This window comes from Spermophilus citellus (assembly GCF_964194105.1).
Source record: "Spermophilus citellus genome assembly, chromosome: 7".
Classification (NCBI taxonomy): domain Eukaryota; kingdom Metazoa; phylum Chordata; class Mammalia; order Rodentia; family Sciuridae; genus Spermophilus; species Spermophilus citellus.
In genome coordinates, this window is record NC_138188.1 from 98,268,446 (window position 1) to 98,281,387 (window position 12,942).

Here is a 12,942-nt window from a genome sequence, read left to right on the forward strand (position 1 = left end):
GGTGCTGGCAGAGTCTGTGGAAGTTTCTGGAAGGAATTGTTGTGGCTCATGGCTCCCAGATTCTCAGAGGGCATTCCTTTTCCTTCATGTCTTTAGTATCCAGGTCACCTCAGTGGAGAAAGAAAAGGCCCACTCTGTGTTGGTGTTAGGATCCTATGGTGAAGGGTTGGGGGTATAGCTCAGTGGTAGAGCATTTGCCTGTCAAGTATGAGGCCCTGAGTTCCATCACCAGAAACACACACACACACACACACACACACACACACACACACACACAAATAATAATAATAATAATAATAATAATAATCCCACAGGCAAGGGACATGTTCCCACCCCCCAGCTAGACCAGAGAAGGAAGGTGCAGGGTTTCCATGTCTCAGGAGCAAATTGAGATTGTTCTTTCAAGACACACCTCCTGAGGACACTGGGAGTCAGCAGGTTGCAGAGATGCTTGTCTGTAGCCCCAAGCTGCAGCAAGAAGCCTGGGCCAGGTAGTGGGACATGGCAGGGCAGGGACGCTGGCCCTCTCTTCCACAGAGCCTGTCTGTATGTCACATAGTGGGCTGATGGTGGCCTCAAGTCTTCTTTCTGACTTTGTTCTCAGTTTTCTCCCTGGAAGGTAACCAGGGGCACTAACACACACACTGTCTCTCTCTTTGTTCCTCTTTCCTGTTTGGTCCCCAGGCACGACCCTGAGACCCTGGAAGGATGATAAACCAGCCACTGCCACACCCCCTGCACTACCCTCCAGACCTGGCAGCCCTGACCAGATGCTGAGGGGACTACCGGGTCTCCTCAGACCCCCAACATCAGTGCAGCCTGCTTCTCTGCAGTGCCCAGGAGAGAAGGGGTCAGTGGTTCCTGCCGAGGCCCCCATCATCCTGAGCTCGCCCCGGACCTCCAAGACAGACTCATACGAGCTGGTGTGGCGGCCTCGGCATGAGGGCAGCAGCCGGGCACCCATCCTCTACTATGTGGTGAAACACCGCAAGGTATGTCCCTGGCCCTGTGCCTCCGTCTCCCCTGGGTCCCCTATTCCCCACTGTTGATCATGTCCTCTGTCTCCTCGTTTGCCCATCCCTTCTGCTGCCAAGAGACCTGGCCGTGATACGGGCAGGTGGCACCCTGAGATGCCCAGGAAGGGGCCATGCGTAGGCCCTTCTGTCTGAGCTCTGTGTTTATTTCCCAGAAACTAATGCCAGCTTCCAGTCCTGGAGGTGACAGTTAGCAGGCTCCTAGTTACCATCACCAACCTCCCCTCCTTCCTCTGTCATTTGCTATTGATTTTGTTTTGTTTTTTAACCAAAGTAAGCTCCGCTAGGCACATACCTGCAGGAACTCTAGCATGGCAAGCTAGCTCTAAAGCCAGGAAAACAAATATTTGCGAACTGGTATTTTCTCTGGGTTGGAAAACACCCCTCAGTTCTCAGAATTCATCGCGGCTCTGGCTGACAGACAGGCATTTGAGCTCCAAGCACATGGTGTTGTTCAGACCTCAGCCATTTCTCCTTGACAGAGGAAGTCTGTCTGGGGGATGCTGGGGAGCTGTCAGGGAGGGAGCCTTGGTCTGTGACAGGCTGTGTGACAGAACTGGGCCAACCCCATGCTCCTGGATGCTGTCCTGTGAGGCAGGACAGGCTGCCACACTTCATGGCTATGCAGGGAAGAGGACATGCGGTGCCCTATAAGAAAACATCCCGGAGATGTTTCTGTTCATCCCGTGATGTGTGATTTTTCTAAGTCCACGTGATAGAAATTGATTGTTCTTAAACAGATTTTTTAAAGTTTTTATTGGCATTATCATAACTGCTGAATTTTATTATACTGTATGTTGTGTTTACTTATAAAAGTGCCATGTGCACTTGGTAGAAAACATAGGAATCCATAACGTGGAACTGAAGGTCTCAGTCCACTTTTTTCTTTTCAAAAAACAAACAAGAAAATAAACTCCACCCTGCATGGCAAAAGGCAGTGACCCTCCAGAAGCCATTTCCCTGCTGCAAACCCCACTGGCCCTTGCAGTTTGTCCTTTTCTTTTCCTTCACGTTCTCTCCTGGAAGACCTGGGGAGGGGCGGGGGCCCACACTTGCTGGGAGGCTCAGCGTCAGTCTCAATGCTAGCAGCTTTACGTCCACAGAGACAGGGGTCAGAAACCCTCATACGGCCGAGGGGCCCCTGTTGTCCCTGTGCAGGGGTCTGGGCGGGGCGGACCCTCATCAACCCTCAGCCAGCAAAGGGGCGGGGGTGAGCTTGGAACAAGAAGCAGCCTTGTTCGGCACATGTTCCAGGGCAGGGCTGGTCTCCATCCTCACTTCCCCCTGTAACTGGACACCTCCATCTGAGTTGTAGACAAAGATCAGGGCAGGCCAAATGCCCATGGCTCCCAAGAGACAAAAACCAGCATGAGAGCAAGAATAATATTTTTCAGGCCAATAGGTGGCCACGAAACTGCCTCCCACAGTAGGCAGGCTGGCAAAGGCCGAGCCATGGCGATCCGGAAATGCCAGGCTGAGGCCGCATTCACCCTCTCAGTGTGTGTGACAGTGACTAATTACCCTAGCATTTCTTATTTTCATTTCTATGCCCAGTGGAAGTGCAAGGCCAGTGCCGGGAGGGCAGGGGAGAGTGGGGGAGGCAGGGAAGTGAGAGTCCGGACAGGGCTCCTGCTGGGTCTGGCTTCTATTAGGCTTCTATTGGAGCTGTTAGGTGGACGTTGCCAAGGCAGAAATTATGCCTTGAAAGCCAATCCTGCTTGTGGAACTCGCATATCTTAAACATCATCACTCAAGAAAGAAATTTGAAATCAAAAGTCAGAGTTTAAGTTATGGTTTTCTTGTCCCGGCTCATGCGGGGGATTGGGAATCATTCAGCTAAGTTTCACTTTTTCACTTGCACAAAGCAAGTTTTCCTTCCTGGTACATCTGCAGACCCCGGGCTACTGTGTTTGGGTTTCCAGCATCACTGGGGATTCTCAGTTTGTAAAATCTTCTCCCTTTGGAACGAATCCTGGAAGCCTGACATTAATGAGCCTAGACCATCCCTGTCCCTTGAATGGTCGGTTTTGTTCAGCTTTGGAATATTCTGCTTGGGAATAGGAGTTTTCCTCACCAGCTGTTCTCTGCCTTCGGCAAACCTCGACTTCAGGTTCCAACAGAGATGCAAAACTGGCCCTTAAATGCTTGTCCTTAAAGTTGGCAGATGACATGAAGTAGTTTCTCATAGTCAACTGTTGGAGGCCTGGAACCCTCTTATTTTTTTCTTTAGCTTTAGAGAGTTAGTCACTAAAAATTTACGGATAATATTTGCAATTTATCTGTAGCTTTTACGTTCTAAGCAAGGACTGAGGAGAGGAAAAGATTATAATGTTAGAACCCTCACCTGGCCAAAGATGTGGGGAGGGGCGGGGGCCCACACTTGCTGGGAGGCTCAGTGTCAGGCTCAATGCTAGGAGCTTTACGTTAGTCATCGTCAGAGTCACCTGAGAGATTTTCTTTGCCTCATTTTAGAAGTCGAAGGTTTAGAGCTCAGAGAGCCAGGGAACTTGCTCAGAGTTACACAATCCGGACTTGAACTCAGGGCTCTGCACTCCCAGGCTCCTCATTCTAGGACAGGTCACTGTATGGGTTACAGTTTGGAGTCAGATCAGGGTTTCTGTGCTCACCAGCTATGCAGCCTTGAGCAAATCACTCCTCTTTGAGCTTGGTCTTTCCTCTTGTGACTGGGAGCAGTGTCAATGCCATCACTTGGGCCTTGTGAGGGCAGATGAGGTAGTGTGTATAACCCCTAAGTCTGTGCTTTGCACATAGTGAGTGCCCAGGACATGCTGCTGTCTCAACCACTGTCATTGCTCTTGTCATTATTCTCACCACTCTCACTAGAGTACAGACTGGAGGAGCGAGTTTTGGTTCAGACACAGCAAGGGAAAGTCAGCCATGGGGGTTTGGGAAGTATAGCTGGGAGGTCTTTGGAAGGACCCTCCGTAGTTTCAGTACGGCCTCCAGATCTGCCGCACTGAGCTTCTCTTGATGGTATCATTAGATGGGGAGACCAGGAAGCCCAAACTGAGCACCCCAGTGAGGTTGATGGCCAGTCTGAGCTCTGCAGTGCCACCTGCCCCTAAATTGGTTCTCCATCCTCTCCACCTGACCTACACCTGTTAGTTCTACTGTGCTTACAAGACACAGCCACCTGTAGCACCAGGGGGAGATATTGTTCCTTACACCAACCACCTTCTCCAGCAGGTCACCAACTCCTCTGATGACTGGACCATCTCTGACATTCCAGCCAGCCAGCACCGCCTGACCCTCACCAGGCTCGACCCAGGGAGCTTGTACGAAGTGGAGATGGCAGCTTACAACTGTGCTGGCGAGGGCCAGACGGCAATGGTCACCTTCCGAACTGGTAAGGTCAACATGGGCACAGCTTGGGGTTTCCACAGCCAAGCAGGTTGTTCCAGACCTGGGTGGGAAATCCTGCCCACCTTGCCCCACCCAGTCCCTGAGTGCACTGTCCTCCTTCTCCACTGCTGTCTCCCTGTGGCTTGGGTGCCCAGGCTGAGGTTTCTCGCCTCATCAGAATGACCAGCCGGCCTCTTTGGCATCTCTTGGCCCTCTTTGTCATGGAGTTGGTGGTACACCATGACAGTATCGGGCAGCACTGCCATCTGACCTCACTGTCGGCATCCTGTGTTCTTACTTGCCTCACCTTGTCGCAGTCCTTTTCAGAGTCTCAGACAAAAAGGACTCTGTGGGAAGATCTAATGCATGCTGTGCCCCTTGCTGATCTCAACCTATTTCCACCCAGGGCGGCGTCCCAAACCTGAGATCATAGCCAGTAAGGAGCAACAGATCCAGAGAGATGACCCTGGAGCCGGCCCCCAGAGCAGCAGCCAGCCAGATCATGGCCGCCTTTCCCGTAAGCCCCCAGCAGTTGGGATCAGTGGGTGGGGAGGGGTGAGGAATAGTGAAAACTGGACCACCCTGTTGTGCCTGTTGCTGCAGGTCGAATGAGGTTTTGGTTCTGAAGATCCAGAAGTCTTTAAGACTGAGGGGAGGTGCAGGTCCTGTTGGGGCAGGCCAGTCCAATCAGAAAACAGGGTCATCTCACAGTGTCCCCCTCCTTTTCCTTCCTCCCTGTCTCCCTCCCTGGGCATGATCTTCGTAGCCCCAGAAGCTCCAGACAGGCCCACTATCTCCATGGCCTCTGAGACCTCCGTGTATGTGACCTGGATTCCCCGTGGGAATGGTGGCTTCCCAATCCAGTCCTTCCGTGTGGAGTACAAGAAGCTAAAGAAAGTGGGAGACTGGATCCTGGCCACTAATGCCATTCCTCCCTCACGGCTCTCAGTGGAAATCACAGGCCTAGAGAAAGGTAGGGGCCTGGACACTCTCCTGCCTAATCCCTGGGCTGCCCTGGGCCACACTGAAGAAGAAAATGAGCCTGGGAGGCTCGCTGCTCGGTCCTCCAGCCACCAGTCCTGTGTGATTCCTCTCTGACGAGGATGGGCATTCTTGTGAGTCCTTTGGGGACTTGCTCTTGGGGTGGGCTGCCCAAAACATCCCTTGAGGCTGGGCCCTGTTGGGCTGTGGGGGAATGAAAAGGCCTTTCCTGAGTTCCCATGGGTCTCTCTCACCAGGCACCTCTTACAAGTTCCGAGTCCGAGCTCTGAACATGCTGGGGGAGAGCGAGCCCAGTGCCCCCTCCCGGCCCTACGTGGTGTCAGGCTATGGTGGCCGCGTGTATGAGAGGCCAGTGGCAGGTCCTTACATCACCTTCACGGACGCTGTCAATGAGACCACCATCATGCTCAAGTGGATGGTAAGTGACCTTGCCATGGACAGCCATGGGAAGAAGGGGCAGAAGCTACTGTCGGGTAGGAACTTGGTAGATGGTCCCTCTGCGGCCTTAGCCCCTATCTAAGACACCTCCCCTATATGTCCCTCCATCTATGTGCCTGAGAACTAGCTCCCCCACAGTGCACCAGAAAGCCTGATTGGTGGAATTTGGGAGGCTCTTGGCAGCTGCTATTAGGGGTCTCCTGTTGGGTCTGGTGCCTTGACCCAATAGATACCCCAAGCTGGTTCCACCCACCCTCCTTCCTGCTGTTTTCCTGACACCACAGAGAACCCCAGCACAATTATTAGGGTCTCTTTTTAACCAGAGATAATGACCCTTGTCTGCCCAGGGAGGCTCAGGAGGGACTCAAGTCTTTAAAGAAATCTGTTTCCAGAAGCTTGGGGGCCTCTAGGAAAAATGAAATAATGTGTGATCTCCACAGCCTTCTTCAGAGAACCCCAGGGACTGCATCAGGAATGTTCGCCAGGGGCCCCCAGTGCAGTTCACACTCTAGACTGGGGTAGCACTTCCACACCCCAGCCGTTTTGCTCTGATGACGAGGTCTCTGCTCCACTGTCAACATGTCTCTTCTCCATTTCCTGTAGTATATCCCAGCAAGTAACAACAACACCCCAATCCATGGCTTTTATATCTACTATCGACCCACAGACAGTGACAATGACAGTGACTACAAGAAGGACATGGTGGAAGGTGAGAAGCACTTGGTGTGGTTTCGTCTACCAGCAAGGGGTCTGGTTGTTGGTGACATCTGGTAAAGCATAAAACCTGGATCTGGCATAGTACAAAACATCTGTGCTCCATGCCACAGAGTCAGGATACACACAGATCTGTTCAGTTAAAAAGCCCACATGCTCCCTTCCCGTAATGAGAGACAATGGGAATGCAGGCGGACCCCTGGGACATTCCCTCCTGTGTGTCTCTACCATCTCAGTGGCACCAGCCCAGACGTTCAGCCTTGAGTCCGACCATGAGATCTGGGCAAAGTCAGATTTTCAGTTACCTCACCCTGCACAATTTTCTCCCTGTCTTTCCCAGGGGATAGGTACTGGCACTCTATCAGCCACCTGCAGCCAGAGACCTCCTACGACATTAAGATGCAGTGCTTCAATGAAGGCGGGGAGAGTGAGTTCAGCAACGTGATGATCTGTGAGACCAAAGGTGATTCTCCTTGGGTTCTCCTCTCCCTCTGTGCTACTTCCAGCAGGGTAGGGCACAGTCACTGTCCGCACCATGCTGGGTGTCTCTTTCTCAAGAAGACTCCTTATTTTCACCCTTCTGCTTGTTTGCTTGAGCCTCATGTTAAGGATAAGTGAATCAGGATGATTTCAGAGAACTTTGGAATTATCCATAAACTCATTGTTAAGTTGGGAACTTTTTTATAATTACTTGATTCCTGCCATGATATATGGTACTTATTATATTGGTTGATTTATTTAATTGAGAAACTAAAACCTCAGTGAGATGAGGAAGAAACTGAGCCTCAGGAAACTGCATACATTGGCCAAGATCATGTGGCCAGTCAGTGACTCTGGAACAGGTCCATCTAACTACCAGCCTGGGTTCTTTCTCACCATAAAACATGTCAAACATATTCAAATAGCAACTTGTTAATATCTGCACATTGGTCAGGTGGGTTTGTATCATTATCTCCATTTTTTAAATACTGAAGGTGAGATTAAGCAGTTATATTGCAAAAGACATAATCAGGATAAGATCACAAACGAATAGAAATGGAGATAAAAACATGTTTTTTCAGTCTTTGAGACATCAACATTCTTTTTCCTACTTTGCATTGCTTTCAAATACCTGCTGAGGACCTGCAGTGTCCAGTCCTGCCCTCTTCCCCCAGGTTCAGGGACAGGAGTGGCAGATACATGCAAAGTCCCAAATCCTGCATCAGGTAGCACAGAGAGGCCCCCAGGGAAAGAACAGAGGCTCACCAAGCCTTCCTGCTGGTCTTCTGGGCTAAAATGAGGAGAGAGTAGCCTGGGGATAGGTCAAGCCTGAAAGTATCACATATGGCTGCAGCGTCCGGTGGGAGGATGAGAGAGAGAAGCTCAGAGAAGAGGCCAGAGACAATGGCAGGCAGCGGGTCCTGAGGACCTGAGCTGAGCTCCTGGTCGGCAATGGGAACCTCTTGAGGCTCTGGAGTGAGAGGGTCGTTGTTGGATTTGTTTTTTTTGAGAAGGGCCACCAGTAACCCTGCAAGGGGTAGACAGCTGGGAGAGAACTGGGGCCCAGAAATGAAGGACATGAGAATCGTTTGACCACTTTTCTGAGGAGATGTGGGCAGGACCAGGACTGATTGCATGCTGGGCTAGGAGACAGAAAAAAGCTAAAAGTAAATTTCTAGGTTTTAACTCAAAAGAGCTTCAGGTGTTGTTGCCCTTTATTGAAATGAGGGAGGCAAACAGAGAAACAGTTTTCATGAGATAGGACAACGCAAAACCTCTTGAAGATTGACTGAGTATCTGATTCCCAAGTGGAAAGTCTACTGCCTGGGGCAGGGGTCCCATGGGGACATTGATATGGGAGGGTTTAGGATATAGGTGGAAATGGTGGGACTAGGAGAGAACACACAGAGGCAGTAGACCAAGAGGAGCCAGGGAGAGTTCCCCAGGTCTGAGGAAGCAGAAGGAAGAGACAGGAAAATGGTGGAATATCACTTGCTGGAGGCCCCAGGAAGTCGAGGGAAGAGAGATTTGTGAAAGAGTGAATCATGTCAGAAACACTATAACAGCAAAACCCAGATGGGAAACTTATGATCTTGACTTTCCACCTTTGAATTGGCATTTCCCAATTTCTCTTTGTCTCATCAAGTCCCCAAATGCTCTGCATCCTGAGTGAAAGCCTCCTATGTCACATTCCTTCATCCACCCAGAATAGTAAATTTCTCTTTAAATTCTTCCACTCCCAATTCTTTTGCTGGTTTTGTGAGTTGTTAATATTTTCTCCCAAAAGGTCCCCAGTTATTCTTTTTAAAAAAACAAAGCCACTTCTGCTCAGTCAGACCCAGTGCCGGTCTCACAAATGTATTTTGAAATATAAGGTTCAGGTCTCCTCAATACCACCAAATCTCATAATGGATACCAATTTCACGCAGAGTATGGGCATGATTCAAATAAGGAGTTCAAAATAAGGAATTGTGAGACCCTATGTTGAGTTTCATCCCATTACCTATACCCGTGGAATTGGGGTATTTTCTTTTTCAATTACTTGGGAGGGAAATGTCAAAGAAATAGATGCTGACGTGAGTTTTGTCCACCATTGCAGCTCGGAAGTCCTCAGGTCTGCCTGGTAGACTCCAACCCCCAACTCTGGCCGCACCACAGCCACCACCTCTGGAAACCATAGAGCGGCCAGTGGGCACCGGGGCTATGGTGGCACGGGCCAGCGATCTGCCCTATCTGATTGTCGGAGTCGTCCTGGGCTCCATCGTCCTCATCATCGTCACCTTCATCCCCTTCTGTCTGTGGAGAGCCTGGTCTAAGCAAAGTGAGTAACATCAGGAGCCTGGAGAGGGAGCCTGGGCCTCCCAGTCCTCCCAGAGGGCCTCTGCCCAGTTCAAGGCCAGTGATGCCCCACTCCATATCCAGGGGCAGCTCGAGCTCCAGGGGCCCCTGGAGGTCTCCCAGAGCCAGGGAATACCCCAGACTGGGCACATGCCCCCTAGATCCTGTCCCTGGGCTGAAGGAGTGTGAAGAGGCAGACATTGGTCTGCCCTCTTGGTGTCTCCAGCTCAGTGCTTACCTGGTTCCATCCTCTTTGATGCCGAAGCTGCCTCTCTGACCTCATTTCACGTTTGCCAACTGCCCCTGCCTCTTCCCAGCAGCCATTTGCTGCCTCTGTTCTGGGTCTGGAGCTACCTTGAGCGTTCCCCTTTCCCCTGCTTCCATCTGCTAATGTGTCTCAAATGGTGACACGTGTGGCTGCCCACCCTCACTTCATGCTCTTTTTCAACTGCTTTCCCCCCACACTTTACCCCTGTTCTCCCCACTCCTGTCCTCACTGCATAAGAAAAAAGTTAGGAAGAAATAGGAGTCAGGAAGAAGGTTCTGAGGGTGGTGTCATCTCCCCGCCTGTGTCATTGGACCCTGTGTGGTCAGGCGAGTGGGACTTTTTCAGGCTGCCCGAGGCTTCCTTGGCCTAAGCACACCTGTCCTTCTGTTCTTCAGAACACACAACAGACCTGGGTTTTCCTCGAAGTGCCCTTCTGTCCTCCTCCTGCCAGTACACTATGGTACCATTGGGAGGACTCTCTGGCCACCGAGTCAGTGGACAGCCGTATCTAGGTGGCATCAGTGGACGGGCCTGCACCAATGGGACACATGTGAATCGGGGCTGCCTTGCAGCTGCAGTGGGCTACCCAGGCATGAAACCTCAGCAGCACTGCCCAGGGGAGCTTCAGCAGGTAACATAGCCCCTAGGCGGGTGGGCGGCCCAAGATAGGAGGGTGTGGTTGAGCTGCCTTTGGGGGCTTCTCATGCCAGGTGGCTGGGCCAGGCTTCCTTTCATCAGCAAGAGTTCATCCTCCTGAAAAGTGAGCAGTAAGTTTCCTGATCCTTTGACCTGATCTTTTCCTTATTCTTTCCTTTGAGCAGCAGGATGACACCAACAGCCTGCTGAGGCAGACCCTTCTTGGCAATGGATATGACCCCCAGAGCCACCAGATTACCAGGTAGCCAGACCCTTCCTGGCCCTTTCTTTAATTTCCAAGCCCCAGAGCCTCTCTCTTTATCTCCTCAAATCCAGTGTCAGTCTCACAGAGCCCAGAAATGCTTCACTCAGGGTTCCTCAAATCTGCCGGCTTTGCTCTGCAGGGCCCTTACCCTATTGGCTGGTTTTGTGTTTGTGGGTATGATTCCCTTTCATTTTGGGGGTGCATAGGTTGCTTCTTCTCAGAATCCTTACTGGGTAGACCAGAAACAACTGGATTTGCCCACAGTCCTCTAAACACCTGATTCACATGCCCCACATGAGATAAAATGGAACAGGACTAGAACTAACCATGGGATAACAGTGAGATGCCTCATGAGGCTCAAAGGAGCACCGTCCTTACCCATCAGAGCTCTGACCAGCTCTGACCCCCTCAGACACGAAGTCGCCAGTGGATGGGGGAGGTTCCAGGCCCACTCTGCCCCTGCTTCACTGCCCCCATCTGTTTTGGGCACTGCAGGGGTCCCAAGTCTAGCCCAGATGAGGGCTCTTTCCTGTACACACTGCCTGATGACTCCACTCACCAGCTGCTCCAGCCCCAAGACTGCTGCCACCTCCAAAAGCAGCCTGCCACTGCGGGCCAGGCAGGAATGAGGAGAGCACCCGAGAGTCCTGGCCTGGAAGCTGCGTGGGACCCTCCATTTCACTCAGGTTAGCTGGGCAGGGTAGAGAAACTGAAGACGCTGGGGATGACCTGTCCAGTAGTGACTTGGAGGAGGGGAGACAACAATCTTAAAAATAGAGTTTGGTAGGAGCTCTCCTCGGGTGCTGAGGGGAAGGCCAGGTAGTGGGGCTGGTGGACTCTGTGCTTCCCTGCTGAAGGCCTGGGAGGTCTGTGGGGCACACCAGGCCAGCCTGATGCCAGCCTTGCCATCGGTGGTCCTCAGAGACTGAGAGGAAGGACACCATTCCAGTTCAGAGGAAGAAGCTGTTTGGTCTCTTGTGTTTCAAGGCCATTCACAAATTCTTTTTGCCTCTCATCACATTAGAACCTCTAATCACTTGCTTTGTTGGGTCTTGTCTCTTAATTAAGGAATAAGCTGCCTGCATCGTTACCAAGCCAAGTTCTTACCAACATCATCATCCTGACTCTTCGTGCTTCTACAGAACTTTCTCTCCATGGGGCTTGGGGCCACTCATGCCACCCTGTCCCACTCTCCCTCTGTGCTGCCTCCTTGGAAGTCCTTGGGTGCTTGGTTAGGGCACAGGCTAGTTAGAGGATTGCCTACTTTTTCTTAGTCTCCATGGTGTGCATGTCCCTTCAGACACAGATCCTAGACCCTGTCTCTGGGACATTACATTTTGAAAGTAACCTCCCAGAGCCAGACACAGTGCCATGAAAACTGGGTTAGGTCAGTCTGAGGGGAATGCATTGCGAGGGGGAGGTTTGCACCATACCAAAAGGTGGGCCAACAGCCTGAATCTGGAAAGAGCAGGGCTTTCTTCCCTGGGCTCCTCTGATTTGATCAGTATGTGAGCTGAGAGCTTGAGAGTCTCCACACTCCCAGGTCCCAGGCCAGGTGGCACATGAATAGCTTAAGGGGCCCTCCCCACATGAGTGAGAGTCCTTGGAGGGCACACAAATTCCTTGTCTTGGTTGTAGTTTTCTGTCCCTCCTTTAGGGCCAGTGTGACCAGCTCCCTCCACAGGTAGACTGGCCCAGGACCACTTGGTTAGTCTGCATTTTAATGTTTCCCACTTTCTTTCCTTGCCAGGGACCCCGTGCTGCTTGGGCCTTGTGCCAGTTGAAGAGGTGGACAGTCCTGACTCCTGCCAAGTGGGTGGAGGAGACTGGTGCCCCCAGCACCCTTTGGGGGCCTACACAGGACGGGAACCCGGGATGCAGCTCTCCCCTGGCCCATCGGTGCATGTGTCTTTTGAAACGCCACCTCCTACAGTTTAGGCAGAAGCCAATATCCCAGACAGACTATATATTGTTTGTTTTTTAAAAGAGACAGAGAAAATTGGTATTTATTTTTCTATTATAGCCATATTTATATATTTATGCACTTGTAAATAAATGTATATGTGTTTTTATAATTCTGGAGAGACGAAATCCTCCCCCATTGAGGTGTGAGAGGGATAACAAGCCACAACATACCAGGTGTCAGCCAGGAGAGAGGAAGGCAGACTGGCCAGGGTACGGACTCCTACAGGACCTGCAGCTGTAGAAGGCAGGGTCCTAGGCACATTGTTCATGAACACTATGAACTAAGGTGCCCTGAGAACAGACTGAGACGTGTACAGCACTATAAGCATTAACAAACGTTCCAGAGTCAATAATCTGTGGCAACATATCTCTGTAAAAACAAACACTGTAACTTCTAAATAAATGTTTAGTCTTCCCTGTAACCTTCAACTGAGTCATGA

The 12,942-nt window shown here is 51.2% G+C and overlaps 1 protein-coding gene across 4 annotated transcripts in view; it reads left to right on the forward strand.

Annotated features, from left to right (window-relative positions):
- Nucleotides 1-12,942, forward strand: part of BOC (BOC cell adhesion associated, oncogene regulated) — a 77,494-nt gene extending 64,552 nt beyond the window's left edge. For 3 of the 4 annotated variants that reach the window (XM_081301044.1, XM_081301043.1, XM_081301045.1), the window contains exons 8-19: nucleotides 685-992; nucleotides 4,239-4,401; nucleotides 4,804-4,914; nucleotides 5,164-5,370; nucleotides 5,636-5,817; nucleotides 6,441-6,546; nucleotides 6,892-7,014; nucleotides 9,130-9,351; nucleotides 10,032-10,267; nucleotides 10,458-10,534; nucleotides 11,033-11,223; nucleotides 12,288-12,942. In XM_081301044.1, the coding sequence (XP_081157170.1) occupies nucleotides 685-992; nucleotides 4,239-4,401; nucleotides 4,804-4,914; nucleotides 5,164-5,370; nucleotides 5,636-5,817; nucleotides 6,441-6,546; nucleotides 6,892-7,014; nucleotides 9,130-9,351; nucleotides 10,032-10,267; nucleotides 10,458-10,534; nucleotides 11,033-11,223; nucleotides 12,288-12,475 (2,114 nt within the window). In that variant the 3' untranslated portion in view covers nucleotides 12,476-12,942. The remainder of the gene's footprint in view (nucleotides 1-684; nucleotides 993-4,238; nucleotides 4,402-4,803; nucleotides 4,915-5,163; nucleotides 5,371-5,635; nucleotides 5,818-6,440; nucleotides 6,547-6,891; nucleotides 7,015-9,129; nucleotides 9,352-10,031; nucleotides 10,268-10,457; nucleotides 10,535-11,032; nucleotides 11,224-12,287) is intronic. The other variant, XM_081301046.1, reaches the window with a different exon arrangement.